This window comes from Drosophila miranda, chromosome XR (genome assembly GCF_003369915.1).
Source record: "Drosophila miranda strain MSH22 chromosome XR, D.miranda_PacBio2.1, whole genome shotgun sequence".
In the NCBI taxonomy this organism is placed as follows: domain Eukaryota; kingdom Metazoa; phylum Arthropoda; class Insecta; order Diptera; family Drosophilidae; genus Drosophila; species Drosophila miranda.
In genome coordinates, this window is record NC_046674.1 from 23,974,410 (window position 1) to 23,996,617 (window position 22,208).

Below are 22,208 nucleotides of genomic sequence, written 5' to 3' on the forward strand. Positions count from 1 at the left end.
CTAGAAACCCCAGTGGGTGCCGAATCCATCGAAGCTCATGTGCGAGACGCTGGTGGCGGGCGAGTACTGGACGGTCTGGGCGCTGCCGTAGCTGGACACTCCCAAAGCGGGGGCATTGTGGGTGTAGGTGGTGGCAGAGGGTCCGTGGTTCACATTAGTAGTGGCCAGGGGAGCGGCATAGGACACAGTCTTGGCCAGAACGGGAGCGGGAGCAGCATAGACAGCCTTAGTCATGACGGGAGCTGGGGCGTACACAGGAGCAGGAGCGGAGTACACGGTCTTGGCCAGAACTGGAGCGGGCGCAGAGTACACGGTCTTGGCATAGACAGGAGCTGGAGCGGCGTACACCTGAGCCGGGGCATAGACTGGAGCAGGAGCAGAATACACAGACTTGGCCAGAACTGGGGCAGGAGCAGCATACACAGTCTTCTGTACAACCGGGGCGTGAACAAGGGTCTTGGCCACTACAGGCGTGGCCTGGGTGTACAGCGGAGCAGCATAGGTGGTCTTGGCCACGGCCGGGGTGTAGACATTGTTCTGGATGCGAGTGTCGCTCTTGCGCACGCTGGAGTAGGGCGTATCGACGGCCTTCGAGTAACTGGATACAGTGCCGGCGAAGGAGCGGACCACGTTTTGCTGGGTGGAGGCTACTGCGTCCACAGACGGGTTGGCTACGGCCACGTGGCTGGCCAGGAGGCCGGCTTGGGCGTAGGCCACCAGGGCGCAGAGGGTGATGAGGTAGCGGAAGGCCATGTTGTGGATAGTGACTGGCGGATCGGTGAGAGACGAGTCTGAAGAAGCGGATGGCAGGCTGGCTGGGCTGCGACTGATGCTGATCTGGCCGAAATGTTGCGGCTTATATACGCGTCGGACGCGTGCCAATCCACTGGTTCGCGGTGCGCTTTTTGGCTATTGGTAATTGGAAATTGGTAATTGAACTGCCCACAAAGCGATGCCTGTTCACCTGTCCGCTGAGTGATTGGCGCAATTTCTCGAAAGCCAATTTGCTCACATAAATTAAACGCGGTAATTAGGCTTAGGGGCGATGCGTTCAGGGCCCCCAGTGTAAAATTAATAACAATTTGCCAAAAGAGCGCAAACGGAAGAGCCAGGCCAAAATAATCACAAAATTTGTAGCTGTTGCCGGAGCGGTAGGTGTAGCTGTTGCTGCCCCAAAGAGTCGCATCCCAAGTTGGCAACACAATTCAATTTGGAGCAGCGTCAACTTTGGTAATTTCAATAAATATTCATCATGCGCTCCGTGAGCAGCGGAGCTGGGAAATTCATTTCCCAAACTTGCGAAAAACAAAAAGAACTCCCGGGGAGGTGGACCTACAAGACAGAGAAGCAGTCCTTAGAACCGAAATGCTAGATGCCCTATCCCAAAGACGTAAGTCTTATCTAATGAGGTAGGAAACATTGGGTTGTTTTTTTGATCATTTGCGGGAGATTCTGATTTATCGGGAATTAAGTTTTGTGTAGTATATTTACGCGCATAAGAGATCCAAGTTTGGTTTTATTCCTTGCCACAGATTCTCTGTATATCCCATGATGATATTCGATCTTTTCCTTCCCTTTCCCCAAAGCATCACATCTGCATTCCTCCCCCCAGTCTCCGATGTCCCTCTTGAAGGGCACAACAACTTCTCAAACTCTCTTGGAATAAAAACAAACAAAAATCATAAACAAGTCGCTGCCACCAACGCCCCAATTGTGGCACCAACCCCCCGCTGATAAAAAAATTGGCACAACATCCGAGGGGGAACATCCCCCTCGATAGACAAGGTGCAGAGGGGGCATATTTGCTGCTTGAGTTGAACTCAATTTAATGGAAAAATACGCCGAGCAAATAAAAGTTTTTCGCTGTCGTTTCTTTTGGCTGCTTTGGAAAATTTATGAGCTGATGATAGTATTCAAAATAATTCACTTTCCCGCCGAAGTGTGAGGCAGGAGCTTCTCAGCTGGCCTCCAGTTCACTTACGAAGAGATGGGCAGGGCACAAAGGTGAAGAGAGAGAGAGAGAGAGAGACATGGTTTCCGCGCAGTCATTTGTCGACCCATTGAACCAGTTTTGGGCCTGGCTCTGTCTCTGGGTCTCTACGAGTACACGTCGAAGCGGCTTAGGCCTAAGTCAATCTGTCACACACATACAGAGACCCTCAGAGCCACATTCGACTCGATGGCCGTGAAACTTGGCAATAGGTTCGAGGTTTTGTCGGTTTTTGTCAGTTTTGGCTATAAAAACTGCGAAATCGAAGCAGTTAGGCATCAGTAGCAACTACAGCTCTATTCCATCATCAGTTCCAGTTCCCATTCGAAGCTCAAACCAACTCCTTCAGCCATGGCATTCAAGTACGTCCTGTTGTCCTTCTGCGCTCTGATGGGTGCGACCAGCGCCGGTTTCGTGGCTCCAGCCACCACCTATGCCGCAGTTCCTGTGGTGGCCAAGCTGGCCCAGCCCCACTACGATGCCGTGGGCACCACCCAGCAGAACGTGGTCCGCTCCTTCGGCGGCACCGTCTCCACCTACTCTAAGAACGTGGTCACCCCCTACTCGAGCGTGAGCAAAGTGGACTCCCGCATCACCAACAACGTCTACACCCCCAAGACCCTGTACTCTGCCCCCGCTCCAGTAATCACCAAGTCCATCTATGCCGCTGCTCCTGCTCCAGTCTATGCCCCAGCTCCAGTCTATGCCAAGACAGTGTACTCTGCTCCCGCCCCAGTTCTGGCCAAGACCGTGTACTCTGCGCCCGCCCCAGTTCTGGCCAAGACCGTGTACTCCGCTCCTGCTCCAGTGTACGCTCCAGCTCCCGTCGTGACCAAAGCTGTCTATGCTGCTCCAGCTCCGGTGTATGCCGCCCCTGCCCCCGTCTACGCCAAGACCTACGCCGCCGCAGCGCCCACTGCCTTCGTCAAGTACTCGCCCGCCGCTGTGGTCTCCCACGCCAGCTTCGATGGCTTTGGCTCCCACTGGGGATACTAAGCGGAAAGGAATGGGTACTCCTGAGGAGAGTCCTGCTGACCGCCCGTTGACACTTTGTTGATTTGTTCGTACGCAATAAAAAGCTTCCAGTAGTCGCATAAAACACGCACTCGCTTTTAAGCTAATTAGGGGAATGGGAACGCCAAGGGTACGGGAACACAGATGAGGAACGGGGTGATGGGACCCACAAAGGTCCGTGCACATGTTGCGCTAATTAAAATGTTCCAGAGAATCAATGATAGCCAGTAAGGTGAGTGGTGAGTGAGTTCCCAAAGGGTGGGTCTCATTTTCAGGATAAACCTTTTTGGTGCTGGCGGGTGGCAGAGTTTCCTTTCAGAATGATAATAGAGTCATCCAGTAGAAGCCTCCCAAAGCTCAGTGAAACACAGTTTCTAGACTCCGTTCGAGATCTCATAAGTAACCCAAACTTAAAACTCGATGTACCTTCAATTCTTAACTGTTTTGTGGTATAGCACTTTCACACTTTCCATTTCAATGTGTATTTCCCTAGGTCCTGCCATTTGTCTAGCGTTAAATGGGGCGTATGTGTGCCAAGTAATTCTATGCCCATTCCATTTCATCCCACATTGCAATACCCTGAAAACTGTGGCGTCTCTGTCTGTGTCTGTCTGTGGATCTCCACATAGTACTCTCATCCCCGTTGGACTATTTTTTTCCCCCAAATATTTAGTGCAAAACTTTCTGTTTGTCTTTGTGGGCAGGGTGCCGCAAAAAATTGTTGGCCAAAGTTTAATGAGCCACATGACCCTTTGGTGTTCAGTTCGGTTCAGGCCCTGCCTTTGCCGCCATAAACTTTGGATGGGTTGCTCCTTCAGCAGCTTGACCAGAGTGTTGTTAGGGTTATGGGGATGGCGGTGGCGGTGGCGGTGGCTAAAAAGTTTCCGCTAGAACACCCATACGTATAAAAAAGGCATTAACGATGGGGGCCGGAGCAAACTATTTAGCCATAAAGTTGGTCGTTCCGCTGGACAATTTTGTATGCATATTTTATGGATTTTCAAATGCTGCAAAATTGTTTTCCACGACCAGAATTTAATGTTGACAACAATAAAATTTATGTACGGACATAAAAGAGGAATAAACTCGTGATGGGGGAGATGTGGGCTGGTGTGGGTGGATTTGGATTGTCCTTGAATATTTGCCGCTTAGCTGCATTTGCATATTGTTGCGATTCGAGTCGAGATCTCCGTGTCCGTGTCCGTGTCCGTGTCCAAATCCCTGGCTATCCCTTGGCATTTGCAATACTTTTTCAATCGCCCCGACATGCTTTGTTGATTTCTTTATTGGCTCATCCATATGCATGCCGGACACTGGACTCGGGACATTGAATCGCTTTCGGCAGACTCAAGAGGAGACTCGAGTGTTTATCGTTATTGATTGCATCTGGTGAAATATGAGAAATCCAGGCAGAGTCCAATCCAATTTGTCCCGCATGCCAGTCCCAATTCCAGACCGAATCCCAAAACCGAATGCAAATGCAATTTGTTATTACGGCGGTAGGTGGAGAAGCGCAGTTGTCAGTGCTCTCAGGGAGCGGGCTTCAACCAGGTTGCGCTCCAGGTACTTCCTGTGGAGGAGGATGGCCACAATCAGGACGTACTGAAAACGAGGCTTTGAATACTTTGATGGCGCAAAATGTATGGCGTATGATTTTCCTCTCACCTGAGAGGCGATTGATGCCAGCTCGGTGATGGCCAAGTCAGAGGGCGTACTCTTCTTAGTCGCACAGCCAGACTTGTACAAGTCCTGGGACATCATACTGCGGTGCTTAAAGCAGCTACTGGGCACCAAGTCCTTGTTGTAGGTGTAGTCATCGGGTCCCATCATGCCGCAGCACTCGAACTGCGTAAAATTATCATCATCGAATATCAAAGGGAAGCAGCGATATGGGAATGAGGATGAGGAACATAGTATCACCTTATTCTCGTAGTACTCCAGACTCATGTGTCGTTTCCAGATGACTTCGATGTCGTGGATAAGGGGGTACTCATGAGTCAGCAGGATGATCATCATCATCTGCAGCCATGTTGCCAGGAACATCAACATTACGACCTGCAAACAATAATCGAAGACGATTCATTGCGTACTGATTGGATGGGATTCGACTCACAATTCGCAGCCCATTGGCACTCTGCTTAAGCACCACGACGGCGATCACGCATAGCAGAAATATGACCAGAGCCCCCACTGCCATCAGTATGAGCTGGTATTGCAGGAATATGCACCGACCGCACCCACTGATCTTAGAGATCGTCTTCATATAGATCAGCATGTCCGCTATGTTCAAGGCCTGTACGATATCCAATCAAGGTGCTGCTAGCACGGAATTCTACCACTACCACATCGGCTGGAATAACTCACCAAACAGGCGCTTATGAGACCGTACATGACCCATTGACAAATTGATAACTTCCAAGTTCTGCGTATTTTCCTCTTGGCTGACGCGACTTCCTCTTCCGAAATATCTGGAGCCGGCACAGTTAGCGGTCTTTTTGATAGTCCGAAACTTTGAATTTTCTCTCTGATTTGTATTGTTGCTTCCATTTCAATTCAAATCAGCAATGAAATAGGAAATGACATATCCGCCTCTCAGATACTGATCATTCACTTGTCCCTGCGCTGCACAACTCGGTGAAAGTGCGGAGCTGACAACTCTTTTTTGCAGGTATCCCCATTTCAGGGATGAGATGATTACCCGCTGCACTCATCCGCTGAAGCTCTGCCAAGCACTTAAAGAGATCTCTGGAATTTGCATAGATTTAACTTGGCAGCGTTTCATCGTGCCGGCATTCATCTTCAGCCACGTTGACCAAGGATGGGATTCCGGATTGGGCATGGGGATGGGCATGGGGTCGAACTAAAACTACACAAAAACAGAGACATGCATAGGGAAATACATGGCAAGCTTCTATGGAATTTTTTAATCAAACAGTTGCCATTAATTACTGCGAAATTCTGTAGCCACATAACAGACATTTTTTCGACAGGCAGCCGCTGGAATGAATGAAAAGAAAGCTGAATCGTGCAATGGAAAGGAGCAAATAAAGCGTTGCCAAGCTGCCAAGGCGTGTGCCCCCTGTCCTCATGTGTGTGTGTGTGTTTGTGTGTGTGATTTGCCGAGATTTCCACCGACTAGAGGATACCCTCTGCTCAAAGTAAGCTGATAGCCATCTAATGGGAATGGAATACACCCTTGTCCCCTACGAATACTGGGTACAAAGAGAATGCCAAGAGGCAACCACAGCCAGTCCGTGCTCCGGCGCTAGAGTCGCCACCAGTGCAGCAGCACCCGCATCCGAGGCAGAGACTGTGGCAGAGGGCAGCAACTAAAAATCAAATTAGGTGCAAACGAGCAACCGTCAGCGGCAGGCGGCCTCTGGGTGGGAGTGAATGCTGTGGAAACCATAATAAAAAAGAATGGGTAGTGGGTCTGTGTTCAGGGTTCCAGGTTCTGGGCGTGGGCGTGGGCGTGGGCGTGTCGCGGTTGCGTTTTGTAATGAATAATTTATAATGCGCCCCTCGTTGTTTTACTTGTTGTGTGTTTTTGTTTGCAGCTTTTAGTTGAGATTAAAATTTTGTGGTTTTGCACTCGAGCCTCGAGTTAAAGTTCTTTTCAGCGAATTGTAAGTTCTGCCACGACTTCGAAGGAAGCATTCTGAGGATACCCCAGAAAGAATGGCTGGCTGGCTGGCTGGCTGGCTGGCTGCCTGACTGGCTGATAAATGTGCGTGTGCGGGTGTCAAGTGCACGCTCGTGAATTCAATTTGATACACAAACTGATTTATCGACTCGCTGTGGCAGTGGCACCATCACCATCACCATCACCATCCCCCTTTGTCTCTCTTTCTTCCACTATGCCTCAACTTCCTGCCACACGCCATTCATAAGTCAGTCCGTCAGTGGGAGCGCAGTCAGAAGTCAGTCGGAGCCGGAAGTGGAGACGATAAAAAATTACATACACTTGTAACTGTTGTCCTCCAGCCCCATACAACCACCCCACCAACCACCTCTTCACCAGCTATGTCTCGACTCCACAGGGTTTTCTACTGGTACTACTCGTAGTGCTCGTAGAGCTGCAGCCGCCCCCTAACAAGGTTAATTTGTTGCGATCGCAGTCCTCTGTCATTTATCTTCCCTGTCAGCGGCAACTCCTCCTTCGGATAGATGGAGCCAGCATCGTTCTAATTTGAATTTAACAAGCTCGCAGGGAAACGGCAGAAAAGGAAGTCAGACAGTCAGTCCATCAGGCCGTCAGTCTATCAGGGAAGCATTGAAAATTAAAAATTTATTGCCAGGCGGGGTGTCAATCATCGCTGGCATCATTCTCAGCCAGAAAGTAATAAAGTAACGTTGACAGAAACGCAGTCCATGAAGAAGCGGTGACCAGCGGTGACACTGCAATCGAAATACCCTACTAGAATAGGCGAATTAAGTATTCGAATGCTCCCCGATTATCCCTTTTTTGTGCTTTGAATGGTAGAAATTAATGGTAGCTGTAGTCACAGCTTTTTAATCGCTCAATTGAAGACTTTCCCTGGTTATCAGAATGTAACTATCAGTCGGATTAACAAACCTATTCGCAAAGCCGACGTATCCCAATCGAAAGCATACAAAATCTCGATAAAAATCCTGCCACAGAGTTTCACACACACTCTCACCCACTACATCATCATCAATTTGTGTGTTGTGTGTCTGGAGCACCCTCGAAAGCCCCCCGTTAGCCCAACCCAACACTTCGCCTCCACCCAGTGCTCTATCTACCTAAACTTCCCACCAACCCAGCACTCGGCACACTATCCATTGAACGTTTCAATTTCACTTGTTGGCTTCGATTGTCGCCTGCAGCCGATGGTTGGGGGAACAATTGAAAGCGACACTTTTATGGTTTTCAGATTTGTGTCCCCTTGTATCGCTCTCCAATTCTGCTCCACTCTGTTCCACTTTTTAGAAGTTTTTTTTTCTGGACGGTGTCCGCCCCGTGCTTTATTACATTTGAGCTTTGTTCTTTGGGTCTTGTTCCCTAATTGAGAAATTCTTGGGCGAATTGCGAGGGGCAAAATTGTTTTAAAGTGTTTGCAGTCTTACTTCCAAAACATTGCATAATAGTTTCAATAATTTTATTTTTATTCGAGCCAAGTTCTGGTCGGGGTGGTGTCTGTGCTTGGGTCGGGCTGGTCTCTTATTTCGGGGAAATAAAATTTTGTTACATATTTTGCGGCGTCAAATGGCAGCCACAAAAATGAATGAAATCGTAAAATTTCTCCCTCCACTCGGACCGCACCGCAGTCAGAGAGAGAGCTAATAACGTACACTCGAAAACCGGATGCGCCACAGACCAATGCCGCACAAAAGCTGACCCCACTCTTAACCCACTGATGGCCACTGTCCCTGTCCCTCCCCCACTATCACAGCTAAGTCAGCATGTGTGTGTTAGTGTGTGTTTGTGTGTGTGTGAGGGATTTAAGTGCCGAAACCATTTTTCGGAGAAAGCGAGGAAGCGGAAACTGAACGTCTGACATAACCTCAATTTGTATGCGTTTCGTTCGTTCTTTCATTTGTTTGTTTGTCTTTGTGTCTCTATCTCTGTCTATTGCTCTCTCGTTTTGCTGGAGATTGCAATTGCATTGGTCCCCTTCCTCTTCCCGAACTCTCGGCACTCAGTTTTTCTCGCGCTGTGTAAATATTTGATTTTTGCATTAAAGTCAATTTGCTTTCATGATTCCGTAATTCATTGTTTACTCACGCCAACTTCTATTACGCCTTCAGCCGCACCCCTCACGTGGCACCACCCCCTTGCCATTCAACCAACCCGCTTTGATTGTTTATTTTCATATCCCCCTGCCACAAAGCCAGCAGCTTCCTGCACCGCAATAAATAGGATATATTTTGATAATCCATTGAATAATTTTTTATAAAATAAGAAAGCTTTACCGCAGAAAATGTATTTTCGAACAATTATTGTTGATATTTTGGATATTACACTGGATTGCGAAATTGTTCTCATTTTCTCTGAGTGTGCGATTCGGCATCCCGCATTTCCGCTGCATTTCCACAGACACGACACCAGGCCGGGCTTTGCGATATCCGCATCATCTTTGTTTGTTGCTCGCAGCTCGCAGGTTTTCCTTCCTACTATCACCCCTGTGGCACTGCCTTTTGTCTGCCCCCAATTCCCTTGCCACAATCAACAATCCACAGGATAGTCCCTGCCACAATTCCAGCTCCAGCTACAGCTCCAGCACCAGCTTCGGTCTGTTTTAATATGCGCACTCAACGTTAGAAATTAAATCTGGCTCTCGAATGTTATTTGCGCTTTTCGTTTATTTATTTATTTATTATTTGCTTACGCGGCTGGCAGTTCCTGGCACCAGCTCCAGACCCGATCCGGGATCCGGGATCCGGGATCCTGGTCCTGCCCCAGTTTTCATTAGGTAATGCATAATAAGCTCAAGAGCTTGTGCAAGTGAATTTAATTTATATTTTTGTGTATGTATTGTACGACTGAAAAGGTCTCTGGTATGGTCCCATGAAAAAGCAATTACAAAACTGAATATGAATTAAAAACTTCGGATTTCAAGTTCCATTGTTAGTGACGAAACGGGTGAAAATGTTTAATAAGAGTGCAATGATAAAATAACGCCTTAACCATGGATTTCAGCATCATGTAAATGAAAGAATATAACTACCAATAAACAGAACCTCCATCCCAAATGAGCGCCCATATGTCGAGAGTTTATTGCTTCAACTTAGCAGCCACTTAGCCCCCAGACATGGCCATGGCCATCATCAAACATCAAAGCTTTTATGTGGGATCGCACGGGAAGCACAATGAAAGTCGGGCATTACCTCATGCATTACGCAAGATGCTGTGCTTGGAAATGGCAAAGTCAAATCAATACGACCCACCATCAATATCCCTCAGATATCCCCCTATCCATCCATCGAGCATCTATCGAGAAGCATCGACTGGCAGCATTATTATAAGAGGCGCGTCGCGTGCAATTTTAACGAGCTTACGCATTTTATCGCCAGCAGCAGAGGCAGAAGCAGCCGCAGCAGCAGCAGCAGCAGGAGTACGGAGACCGCAGGAGAACACTGTCATCGCCTCATCATCAACAGGCGATGTGACTGCAGTAAAAAAGAATCTAATTTAGTGCGAGGTTTGCATACAAATTGTGCTCCGACCACGACCACAGCAGTAAAGGAATGCCTGCGTGACAATGAGGCGAATGGTGGCAGTGTGGATATGAGGTTCGAGGGTGTTAATCCGCCATTGATGTCACGATATACATTGATTCGCCATTTGGCTTATGCATTTTTCATTAATTGTCTTGTCGCTGGCAATCTCCACTCCCTTTGAAAAGAGTGTTTGTGTGTGTGTGTGTGTTAGAGGTCTGTGCCAAACAATTTAATCAGAAATTCTAATTCGAATCCAAAGTTGGGTTCAAGTTTTTAATGACTTTTCCAACTCCAAGTCTATGCAGGCTCAAACTTTCAGTCGGGGCCCAGCGTCAGAGGAACTGCAATTACAGCAATCGATGCCAGAGCTCGAGCACGGGCTGGGGCTCGGGTGTTGTGGATGCTCTATTCTGGCAGGTGGCTTTCAAGTTAGACACAACAGCAAACAAAACCAGGTAGAACGCAAACCGCTAATCGCGTTACACAAAACTTTGCCTCAAAAGCAAAAGCTCTCGCGGCAGGCAATCGAGTGCGAAATTCCACATACGCCCCGTGTGACGCGGTGCTGGCGTGTGACGTGGCGATAGCGAAAGCATTCAAGTCATTTCCGCTTAGGCAATCAGTTTGACGGCATCCAGGTGAGCCGAGACATGACACATGAGGCCGCGTGCTGTTGTCGCTCTGCATTTGAATGCCGCAAAAGGCTGCTCGGCGTAACCGACACACAAGCAAATAAACATGGCTGCCATCTGGCCACTAGATGGGGCACAGTGCATCGCATATTTCAAAGAAAATGGCGAAAATATTAGAAATACTTGGCTTATAGAATAGCGATATTCGCAGCACGGTGTTTCCTCAACCGGAAACAGGAAACCGGAAATTTAAAGCCTTGCCAAGCAAATCAAACGATTGGCCGCGACTCTGCTTCCACTTTGTTATTTGTTGTTGCTATGCAGTTGATTGTTAATGTTGCATTCGTTGCCTCTGTTGCCTCTTTTGCCTCTGTTGCTTCTGCCAGACACTGCGGACAGTTTGAGTTGCATTGTGCAAAAGTTTAATTACAATTTGTACTTTTTTTCGAGATATTTTCCGTAAAAGCGGAAGAAACTTTTTATTGATATTGTTGTGCAGGGGGGGGCAAAGTGGTATCCGCCGCCTCAATGTCAAGTGTCATGTTATCCCCCGACTTATTCATGTCTGCCAACAGGACACAAAGCGGTGGAGAGCTTCAACCGGAGCGGAACGGAGGAGAAAGGAGAAATTACTTGCAAATTGATTACTGGTATTGCCAGCCCTGACTTTGAGTGGCTTTTACCCGTACTGCTTAATAGCCGATGTCACATTATCAGCGTCTGAGCGAACCGAATGATGTAATGCACACACACAAACAAGCCACGCACACACACATGGTAGTGGATCCCAAGGCATGGGATGCCACCACCAACTTTGCCGCTACAATAATGAGGGAGCTGCAGACAGCAGGGAGGCAAAGGCGAGTGTCGCCGGAGTAAGGAGGAACAGTTGTGAGAAGCAGCAACATTATTCCATCAACAGAACAGTGTGCAAAATTTATAAATATTAGTCTGCAAAGGTAGCGTAAATAAAATAATTGAATACAAAAAACAAAAACACACTGATAAACAAAAGGGATAGATGGACAGACACAGCCATTCACTCACACATACTTGAACAGGGGAATACATAATTCGCTAAAAGAGTTGAAAGAAGAGAATGAAAATGATCCCTGCAAGAGAAAGCAGGCAATATCTCTAAGCAGATCTGAAACCTCAATTGTTTAAGCATCGTCTATCATTTTAAGATGCTCGTACATACATATGTACAATATTGTCCTTCAATTTGTATGGATTAGGGCTTGTTTATAGCTACGTTCCTGCCAAATATGAAGATTATTCTGACCACTCTGTACTCTGCTACTCAATGAACCAACTTCGAACTATCTTCCAGATATATTGAAGCACCTCTCGTGTGCTGGCTGTAATCAATAAAGCTCTCGAGACAGCCTTGGCAGCCATCAGTCGGAAATTGTCATAAATTCATTTTTATATGTGAATCAAATTGGCAGGCACGAATGCGCCACCGAAGTGAAAAGTGCCTGAGGCAGATGGCTATGGAAAATAATGCCCAGTGCCACGCCCATTGGAGATCTGGAATTGTTGCACTCTGTGCCGGGCGTTATGAAACTTTTGCACATGTGCATGGAAATTTTATGAGGTATGCAAATGTGTCAACTTTATTTGCAATATTTCGACACATTTCGACACTTGTTGCCATAATGTACTGCGCCCAGGACCCTGTGTCGACGCCGTCCATGCGATCCATGCATATGTACATACATATATCAGGAGCTTCGTCGCAGGTCACGTACCGTACCGTACTACAGTCGCGCACAACTGTTGCACAACTCTTTGGGGTTCACTGTTGCGTGCCGCCATTTGCACGGGTTCATAAGTTCCGCTGCCTGTCTGGCAATTGAATTAAAGTAAATGACAACGAATGCATATATCAGTATACTGCATCGACGTTGCAATTTTAAAGCCTACTTTCCAGGGACTCGCCGTGTGGCTGTGGCTGTGGCTGCGGCTGTGGCTGCGGCTGTGGGTGTGGCGGTGGCTGTGACTGCGGTTGGGAGTGGCTAAATTTGCCTGAGTGGGAGTGCATAATTGCAGCTATTGTTTAAATATTTGCCAACATAATTAACTTAATTCAATTGGATTTCCATTAGAGCCGCACGCACAACTTGAACACTCGTAGTCGCAGTCGGAGTCGGAGGCGGAGTTGGAGATGGAAATGGAGGCTGAGGATGAGTGGAGGTTGAATGGCTGCCGCAGTGTTTGCTCAGCTAAGGTAGCCCCACCATCTAAGGATATCGAATCAAAGGATTGGCCCCGCATAGCATATGAGCCTAAGGAGAAGAGTCATCCGACTTTGGCTTCGACTTCGATGACGTTGTCTATTGACTTTGGAAATCGAATCGAATGCGGCAGCAAATCACACAATAAAATAATTGATTCCATTTCAAATGCACACACACCCGGAGGGACAACTGAAGACTTGGCAGGATGTGCGGGTCGTATCGTGTATCATCTGGTAGATGCCAATGCCAATGCTGGCAAGGATACGACTCCTTTGGCTGTCTGGTGCTGAGTACAACTTTATTTTCATTGTTTGCAGATTAAACATTTAGCGCAGCACACATACGGAGCAAAAAAAACAAAAAAAAATACAGACTACCAGGGGCAGCTCTGTGGCCAAGTGCCACTTGGTTATTTATAAGGAGGCCTTTCCATTAGGCCTCCTTGTTGACCGCTTGCAGGAGCTCTTTACGGGTCTTGCGGCGCATTCGCAGATTAGAAATGAGACGTACGGTGCAGAAATAGACCAGCTCCACGATGCTTAGCATGGAGACGCCCATGAAGAGGCCCAGGAGACCGCCGCAGTTGGCCAGAAAGTCGGTGGTGCCGTAAAGCTCGGAGCGGCGCGAGGTCAGGAACTGGGCCTCCTTGAAAAAGAGAGAGACACGCGACATCTTCATCCTGAACAGCGGGGAAGGAGCTGTGAGAATGGATCTTGTTATGATCTTGTTATTTGGTTGCTCACCCTTCTAGCTTGGTCTGTGTCTCCTTGCCCTCGGGCGTGTCCCTATTGATCACCGTCTTGTAGTCGAAGTCCGCCTGGGAGATCTCCGCCTCGTAGGCTATTGACGTGCATGACGGCAAGCAGTTGCACTCGGTCTCACCGCGGGTATTCTCCCCTGACGACACCAGCCCCTGGTTAAACTCCCTGAGCAGCAGCTCGTCCTCCGCCTTGTGGTAGCACTTGACATTGGCCGCGCCACAGACGGGCATATTCACATTGCCTGTACGGGGAACCCATGAGGGAGATTTCAAAGATTTCAATTGAGCAACTTACGCGGCATCGAGAACTTGACACAGCCGCACTTGGTCAGGGTGAAATTGGCCAGACACTCCAGTTCGCAGTTGCTCTGGGAGTAGATATTGAAGAAGCGCAGATCGCGCTCTTTTTGGAAATAGCACTGCCGGCGGCCCGGCTCGTAGTGCTTCAGTCCGTCCGAGGTGGTGATGATCTTGGGCCGGATAGAGATGAGCACCTCCTGGTCGAAGGGTATGCGGAAATACTGCTTCGATACTTGGGCCACATCTCCGGGGGTGTGTAAAAGAATCTGAAAGGGAAACGTAAGTTCTGTTTTTGGTGTGTTCCGCGAACGGGAGATTCTCCACCTTGAAACCCTGAACAGGACCACGGCACATATCATCAAAGTCCATCTCCATGCCACCCATAAACAGGTAGAGACCAGCCCTGGATCCAGGCCCCAGCACGCGATTGGGATACGGGGATGTATCAGCGCTAGCGCTGTAGCCATCCTCCACATTCCAGTCCATGGACAGACGATTCTCCTCGCGGAATATAAAATCGGGAATGATGCTGGAAGATTCTCTAGTGTAAGTGGATCTCGCATCATCGGAAACTACCCACAACTTACCCCTCGGGGCGATAGATCTCGGCGGGACTGAGCGAGTTGAAGCTGTAGCAGACTCCATCTTCGGTGACGAACTTGTGAAAAATGTCGCTGCACTTGACGGGCATATTGCGCCACTTGCAGTTCAGGTAGGTGTCGTCGAAGAGAGGCGACACCTCGGTCAGAGAATCGATGATCTCCATGCCCTTTTTGGTGTTCTTGCCGAGGGCAATGTCGTGTAAATGGGGTTCGCACACCTGGGTCACGGCGGTATACAACTCTTTTCTATGAACAAAGAGTGAGGTAGGGAAATAACATCAGGAATGGTTGGGAGCAGGAGCGGGGGCAACTTACTGCTTATCGGTGAGATCCACTATTCCACTGACGTTGAGGGCAAAGTCACGAACCTGGTGGTAGCAGTCGGTGAAATTGAATATGGAACGTCGCGTCTTCGTCTCAGGACAAACGGTGACGGCAGGGAAGGGGATCTGCCAGACGGGCGTGGACTTCTCGGCGAAGCTCACGATCACCGGATTGTTGTTCCACTTGTCCCAAATGTTGAGGGTCAGCTTGCAGCAGGTGAAGATGGATAGCAGCAGCACGCTGACCCAAAACAGGCGCTCCAGCCAGGGGCGCTTCTTCTCGCCCAGATACCGAATGCCGTGGATGGTCGTGTAGTCGCAGTATTCATGGATGATGGCCTTGGCCGCCTGAAAGCCGCTTCCGTACTTAATCTGCTTCTTGGTGTCCACCTCGTCCTCGCTGTCATCCGAGACGGTCTCCCGAAAAGCTGGCGCCGCCCTGGCCATCAGAGCAGCCCGCTTCCACTGGTTCGCGCCGGACAGCTGGACCCTCGTCAGGTCGTGGCTAGGTGTATGTGGCTGGGTGCTGTCGGTAGACATGGTCGAAACTGAATCCGGTCCGACCTGCTGCAGTTGCGTTGACTAAGTCAGGAGAGCGCACGCAAAGGCTTCGTCTTTTATAGCTGGCCGGAGAGGTGCGGCTGCCCAGGAAGCCCGTTGGGGCCCTGGATCTGCCCCCGAAGGATTCCTGCACGCATCACGCATCGTATACGCGGAAATTCGTCAGGGCTTGACGCAGAAAAAGAACAGAGAATGGGTGAGGGGGACTGGGCGCCTCAGTTTTCGGTGGCGTTTCAATTACTTCATTCGCTAAGCTGTTGTAATTTGCAAGCTCGCACCCGGCAAAAGTCGGACTGTAGAGCAGTCCCGGGGGCAGCAGCAGCCAGTCGGAGTAATTGTCAGCGCTGACCCAATGCCGGCTAAATGTTACCTTCGAGCCCGCTCTGGGTGAGGCATTCTAATTAGCAGTCGCGCACTTTAAGCTCCCCAAGCCCAGGGCCTGGGCTTGGGCTTGGGCTCGCTTCAACCACATCTGCATCCGGTGTCGAGGTGCACCTGAACTACGGCAAAATTGAAAAGGCTGTTGTTCCTGCTCCTGCCGCGCATTGCAACTGCTAGGTGCAGGGCCCAGGCTTATGCATTTTAAATCCCGGAGTCTACTCAACTGCTGGCCACTCGACTGCAGGCGCTTAGCACGACCTCGAAACAAAATGGCAAACGGCCGCAGACGCAGACAATGTCGAGTCAAATCCTCAGGTTAAACGCGGCATAGCGGCACAGTAACAAAAAGGAATGGAATATTTGGCCACTTGAACACTCAATACACTACCTTTCCTTTCGAAAAGAACATAAATATATCTGGAAACTTTTTCATACCAAGTCCAAAAGCAATTTAAAATTAAAAAATTGTATTTTTCAAGTCCACACATACACAAATGTCTCTATAGCAATACCAATGCCTCCGAAGGACTACTGCGCGCATCATGCATGCATCTATGGTTCTTTACCTAAATCATACAATATTTAAGGAGTTTTAAAAAACTCTACACCATTAATCTTATAATAAACAGCTTAGCTGTATTTCGAGTATTTCCAAACATCAATGTTGCCGTAGAAGCTCTAATTTCATTAAAAAAAGGAAACTTGGAATGGAACTACATATATGTATATAATATGCACAAGATACAAGAGTGTAAGTTAATGTATCTAAAAAAAATCGATAGGAAGGAAAAAAAAGGTAAATCATTCTGCTTGATAGGAGTCTCCCGATCATTCAAATATATTCCTCGCCCAGATCGCTCCCTTTATAGCCGATATATAGCCAAAAGATCTGGAGAAGGGTCTATTTCCCAGGAGCCAAAGAATACAAGCTGTCGAGCGGCATTTAAACCTCGAATACGAAAATTAGGCTGATTTTTTTAAGACTCAATCATTTTCGGGTGTCAATCGTTTGGCAGGATCGTTTCCGATTACGAAAAAACATGTCAAGCTCAGATCAGCTGTTGTATAGCCCAGCCAAAAGATCGGGGCACTATTTATCGGCCCAATAGTGGCAGATCGGCGAAAGACCTACTCTCAGAGATTCGAGAGTGCGACGACCTTTAATGTTCGTAAAATATCATATTGAAGGACCTCCTTAAGATCACTTTATTTATTATAATTTACAAGCAACTGTCCAAGGCTGATTTGAAAGTCATCATACCTTTATTTTGTGGTCCAAAAAAGCGCCGCAATAGCCAGTGGCAAGGACATGAACAACAAACAGGGGTACATCAACCAGAGGCGCCGCCACACACAACACGATGCGACCGTTTTCGTTGCGCAATTTAATAAAGTTAACTGCATTCTGGCTGGGCATTGTGTCTAGGTTTTTGGGGGCTGGAACTTGCAACTCCACGACAGCCAGGAACTCACCTTTTGTTGGGACTTTTCATTATCGTGGAGCTTTGCTTTCAACAATGTTGGCATTGTCCTTGCCCTCCCTTTTTTCTGTTGCCTGTTCTCGGTTCTGGCTCTAAATATTTACACACTCCACTGTCTGGCAGGGTCTGTCGTCGGTGTCGGTAGGGTCTCTCACAGTCTGGCGATCTTCATTTATTTTAATGAGCTCGAAAATAGAATTTCTAATGCGTCGCAGAAGACCCTGCGAGCTGTTGCACCCAAGGACAGAGTCTCAGGGTGCCTAAAAACTTTCCCTTTCAAAGTTCCGCATTAAAAAGACTCAACTGGATATGTGTATTATCTGTATATGTATATATATGTATATGTATTTGGTATATCCATTTGTTTAATACATTTCATTTGCTTGTTTATATGCTTAAGCTGGAGGACATTGAATTGAATGTTGTTACCTTTACTAGTTACAAATTTGGTTGCCTGCTAGTACATAATGTATAGGTTTATCCTATTTACATAGCCGCTACTTTTGATATTTGTGGGTATTACAGATTATATAGTTATTAAGTTTACGCGTATGTGATTATAGTACTATATAATAGAGCTCTCTGCCGCACAAGTTTCTCCGAATTTGTTTTTGAAACACCTGTTGTTCCTATGCTACTTCTGATATACTTCTGATATACAATTTGCGTGGCTTCATTTTGTTGTCTCGCTACGATAATTATGCTTGATAGATTATAAAAAAAAAATTAAATTAAAACGAAAGCCTGGGCATTAACAATGATCTTATGATTCTTTAGTTTGTATCCTTGTAATTGCTGTTTAACTATATACAAAGCTCGTTGCCGTTTCCCGTTTAATCTGCCACATTGTCCCATTGTAACATTATACACATATCCCCCACTCTGCGGACAGACGCTGACAGCTTAAGCCTTCCATAATTTTACCTATACGTTCACTTTTGCAGTTCTGAAACCCCAACAAATATCCTCGTTTGAAACGCTAAACCCAAAGGACATGCGAACAACCCAAACATAAAAGACCAATACGATTACAAGTATCGTACACTTGCATACGAATATACGTATACCTCGTACACCTGTTTGTAATTGTAATAGCTACCGTAGTTATATCTGGTTTATCTGTATGTCATACGTACATATGTATATCTATAGCTAATTTAAAATGATATGTTTGCTGTAATTAACGTCCTCTTCCCGCCGGTTAGTCTGTTACAAAAATACTGAAGAATTGCACTTTTATCGGATATCGGATAAAGATAAACACCTCACAAGACCCCAATCCAAAGGCAGTTCTCTCTGAATACTGCTGCCCGATCGACCTATTGTGGGGCCAGGGCCAGGCTCAGGCTATTGGACATCAGGCTCAGAGCAGTGGTCGCCGATGGTGCCGTAGTGGGGCCAGAAGTCTCCTGCAAGTGTGCGAAAGAATAAACAAAAATATATGAGTTCTATATGGAGTTCACATACGCTACAAGAAGCCTTGAATCGCACTATTGCAAGTTGCAAGCAACAAATTATAAGCAGGAGGGTATCTAATCGAATGGGTTTTCCATACTCACAATGCTCAGAGTTCGCACAATGCAGGCGCGAGTGGCCGGCGGCTCATCGGGCTCGAGTCCTGGCGAGCTGCCCCGCGAAGATACGGACCCGTTCAGGAGCTTCTCGTCCGAGTGGTGCGTCTGCTGCGAGCTGCTGGACATCCGGCCGTCCAGCGACAGGTCGTCACGCTGCTGGTCCTGCAAGAGAAGCGTTTTGAGCATCAGCAGATCTCTTAAGGAAGTTGATGGGGTGGGGCGGGCTATCCATGACACGCACCTCCTTGGGACTGGGGCTTGGACTGAACTTGATGTCTACCAAGCAGTTTGTATCCGTGTCGCTGGCAGCTCCATTCTCTACCGATCCGGCCAGAACAATGCCCTCGCCTGTGGGCGACATGTGGCCATTGCTGGTACTGTGCTTATTGTTGCTAATTTTGTGATTGTTATTGGGCTCCTTGTTAAGTGTTGATGACGCAGGCATCTGCTTTGTGGCAGCCTCATCAGCGGCCATCGTTGCATGACCATTCTCCACTGTTGCACTGGCATTGTTCACTGTGTGGTTGTTCGTGGTGGCGCCGCTGTTGGTGGCATTGGCATTGGCTGCCTCATCGCCCAACTCGTAAATGTTAACCATGTGCGCGGCCTGTGCGTGTACCATCAAATCCCAGGGATTGGCGAAAGCATCCTTGCAAACGGCGCAAAGCAATTTGGCGCTCGATGGTGGCGTTTCTGCGTTTGTGTGTGTGGGGAAACATGCGAGAATTAATTAGTTATTTAAGTTGGAATTTGCAGAAGGCCAACGTCGAGGCCCTGTCCGCATAAATAACTCAATTTTAAATGCATTTGCAAGCAGCCGCAAGCCTCAAGCCTCAGGACCATGGCACAACCAGACATGCTGGATATGGATATGGTTATACGGATCTGTAGCCAGATGTTGCTGACTTGCAAACAGGCCAACTCCTCACTCACTCACTCACAATGAGCCTTAGACAAACACTTTGGTCTGAGACTGGGCCTGGGTCTGGGCCTGGCCCTGGGCATGCATCGGGGGCAAAAAGTGTTTAACAATCATAAATTAATTGCCAACAGACAAGCTGCCACACCCAGTCTTAGTCCCAGTCCCAGTCCCAGTCCCAGTCACAGTCCCAGTCGCAGTCCCCATCCTGCCCCACCGCCACTTACTTGCACTGGCCGCAAAGGCAACATCCTGGCACTTGCATGTGAACCTCAGCTTGCAATAACTTTTCTTGTGGTCCAATAACTCAGACAGCTCGCCGAAGCATTCCCGGCAATTGCCGCAGATTAATGTGTCCGGATTGCCTGGAAATATGCGATAGAGTGGCAAAAATAAGTTGTTTATATGCTTTCAAGATCACTTAATCACTTAATACTCTCTTGTGCACATTCTTCTAACATTTTCTATTAAACATTTTCTTTACTGACTTAATTAGAAGAAACTTCTTATGTAATTTTTATAATACGAAATCAAGTAACAAAATAGATTTAAAGGAGAAACAAAAGATTCATATCTCAATGGATACGATCGATCATATTCATGTTGATGGGCCAGAGCTTGACTTCGGCCTGCAGCAGGCGTTGCCTGTCCAGGACTAGACGCTGATTGCGGCTAGGATCCATCAACGGCTTTCGCTTCATCCTCTGCAACTGCATATCTTCGGTCTCAATCTCATTTTGTCCAAAGGCTTCAGCATTGCTTTCCTGGCGATCTCGGAGACGGTTGGCAAACGCATCGTAATAAAGATCAGGATTGTAGACATTCCGGCCGGTGCGGGGCTGTTGCTGATGCTCCATGGTCTCCTGACTCTGTTCCTCGTCCTCTTGAGACTGCTCGTTCGGGAAGTTCAGGGAGAATCTGATGGGCATCTTGCCGCTCTTTTCCTTGGATGGCTTGGTGCAGCAGGCTAGCTTCTTGGTGGTCTTTGTTTTGGGCTTGGGTGTGGAGGTCTTTGCTTTTTCCTTGTTCTTGTCCGGCTTGGCAGGCTTTACATCCACGATGACCTTCTCCCCATCCGTGGGCTCCTCTGTCGTTTCCTCTTCTTCAGGTAAGTCCGTCTGACATTCTTCACTGTCCACTGAAATATCAGGAACCGCGGTGCAGGTCAACGCAGCCCCATTCAACTCCGGCTGGTACTTTGGACGCATCCCGAATAACTGTTGGATCTGCTGCAGCAACTGGGTTTGATAGTTTGTCTGTGCCGTCCTCTGCTGCCGAAACTCCTCCTGTGTGATCTGCTCGTTCTCCTTGACCGACGGATTCATTAACGGAACCTGCTGCAGAAACTCGTCCTGCTGTAACTCGAAAGGGTATTGTGACGTGAACTGCTCGTTCTCCTGGGCCTGCGGATCGACAAACGGAACCTGCTGGGCAATCGCCTCTACCACGGCAGGCATGTCCATTAGTTTCTTGAGGGATTCGTAGGAAAGCCTCGACGGCATCAACCCGGCGAAGGAAGCAACATTCTCCTCTTGCTTCTGCTGCTGCGTTTTCTCCCCCATCTGTGGCAGGCTCTTCATGCCACTCCGGTAGCCGCCGGCTACCGGCTTCTTGAGAAGACTTTCCTTTAGACTCAGTACCCCGCTGACGTAATCAGCCGCCAGACGTGGCGGTGCGGCCAAAGGTGCAGATAGGGGGAACGACTGCCACAGGGACTGCCCAGGCTCCTGAAACTGAAACTGCTGGGGCTGGAACTGTTTGGGCTGGATGTGCAGGCTATTGACGATGCTCAATGTGGCAATCAGAACGACTAAGCGGGCGATCGCTCCGCTTACTTTACCACTTGCCTCGCGTGCAAACATTTCTCAGTTTTAGAGAAACACACAGAAGGAATCGACAAGCTGTTATTTCTGACAGATTTATCAAAGAAATACTATTCGATTGTTCAATGCTGATTCCTCGAAGAACATTTTCCTCGAAGAAATAAATAGTAAACGCTTTTTTATAACAAAAAAAAAAGAATCTTAATAGCAAAAGTACAAAAATATATGATTTTTCGATGCATTTACATATAATTTACACCATTACCAGGTTAATTTTCCTTGTTCCTTCTTTATAAATAGCTTTGTTGAACCCAACCTCAACCTTCGAAATAATTTATCAGAGTAACAACACTTTCCTTTTCCTGCTTACAGCAGACGCAGCTCGAGTCGAGTCAATACATCGGATGTTACGCATAACAGAAG

At 47.9% G+C, this 22,208-nt stretch overlaps 6 protein-coding genes across 10 annotated transcripts in view; 1 reads left to right on the forward strand and 5 right to left on the reverse strand.

The window, feature by feature from the left end:
* On the reverse strand, nt 1–753 carry LOC108150902 (cuticle protein 16.5). Its single transcript, XM_017279211.1, has one exon. The coding sequence runs from the start codon at nt 751–753 to the stop codon at nt 1–3; it is 753 nt and encodes a 250-aa protein (XP_017134700.1).
* A 1,588-nt stretch (nt 754–2,341) lies between these two features.
* On the forward strand, nt 2,342–2,986 carry LOC108150933 (cuticle protein 76). Its single transcript, XM_017279263.1, has one exon. The coding sequence runs from the start codon at nt 2,342–2,344 to the stop codon at nt 2,984–2,986; it is 645 nt and encodes a 214-aa protein (XP_017134752.1).
* Nucleotides 2,987–4,023: 1,037 nt separating this feature from the next.
* LOC108150779 lies at nt 4,024–5,588 on the reverse strand. Of its 4 annotated transcripts, none has more exons than XM_033386179.1 (5): nt 5,369–5,587; nt 5,118–5,297; nt 4,925–5,059; nt 4,629–4,849; nt 4,024–4,574 (listed from the first exon to the last, which is right to left on the reverse strand). In XM_033386179.1, exons 1-5 carry the CDS (start codon nt 5,549–5,551, stop codon nt 4,496–4,498), a joined length of 798 nt encoding a protein of 265 aa, XP_033242070.1. In that variant the 5' UTR covers nt 5,552–5,587; the 3' UTR covers nt 4,024–4,495. The 4 variants fall into 4 exon arrangements, with proteins under 4 accessions (XP_033242070.1, XP_017134565.2, XP_017134564.2 ...); XM_017279076.2 differs by having other exon boundaries at nt 4,670–4,849; nt 5,369–5,583; XM_017279075.2 differs by having other exon boundaries at nt 4,024–4,606; nt 4,670–4,849; nt 5,369–5,582.
* Nucleotides 5,589–13,341: 7,753 nt separating this feature from the next.
* LOC108150796 (pickpocket protein 28) lies at nt 13,342–15,586 on the reverse strand. Its single transcript, XM_017279100.2, has 6 exons — nt 15,039–15,586; nt 14,709–14,969; nt 14,446–14,650; nt 14,117–14,387; nt 13,805–14,063; nt 13,342–13,740 (listed from the first exon to the last, which is right to left on the reverse strand). The coding sequence occupies exons 1-6, from the start codon at nt 15,584–15,586 to the stop codon at nt 13,494–13,496; spliced, it is 1,791 nt and encodes a 596-aa protein (XP_017134589.1). The 3' UTR covers nt 13,342–13,493.
* A 2,191-nt stretch (nt 15,587–17,777) lies between these two features.
* LOC108153014 (DNA N6-methyl adenine demethylase) overlaps nt 17,778–22,208 on the reverse strand; it is a 32,592-nt gene continuing 28,161 nt past the window's right edge. For both annotated transcript variants that reach the window (XM_017282760.2, XM_017282759.2), the window contains exons 6-9: nt 20,190–20,327; nt 19,285–19,736; nt 19,029–19,205; nt 17,778–18,878 (exon numbers count right to left, since the gene is read on the reverse strand). In XM_017282760.2, coding sequence (XP_017138249.1) covers nt 18,789–18,878; nt 19,029–19,205; nt 19,285–19,736; nt 20,190–20,327 — 857 coding nt within the window. In that variant the 3' untranslated portion in view covers nt 17,778–18,788. The remainder of the gene's footprint in view (nt 18,879–19,028; nt 19,206–19,284; nt 19,737–20,189; nt 20,328–22,208) is intronic.
* On the reverse strand, nt 20,437–21,896 carry LOC117186320 (transcription factor SPT20 homolog). Its single transcript, XM_033386950.1, has one exon. It carries the CDS (start codon nt 21,822–21,824, stop codon nt 20,538–20,540), a length of 1,287 nt encoding a protein of 428 aa, XP_033242841.1. The 5' UTR covers nt 21,825–21,896; the 3' UTR covers nt 20,437–20,537.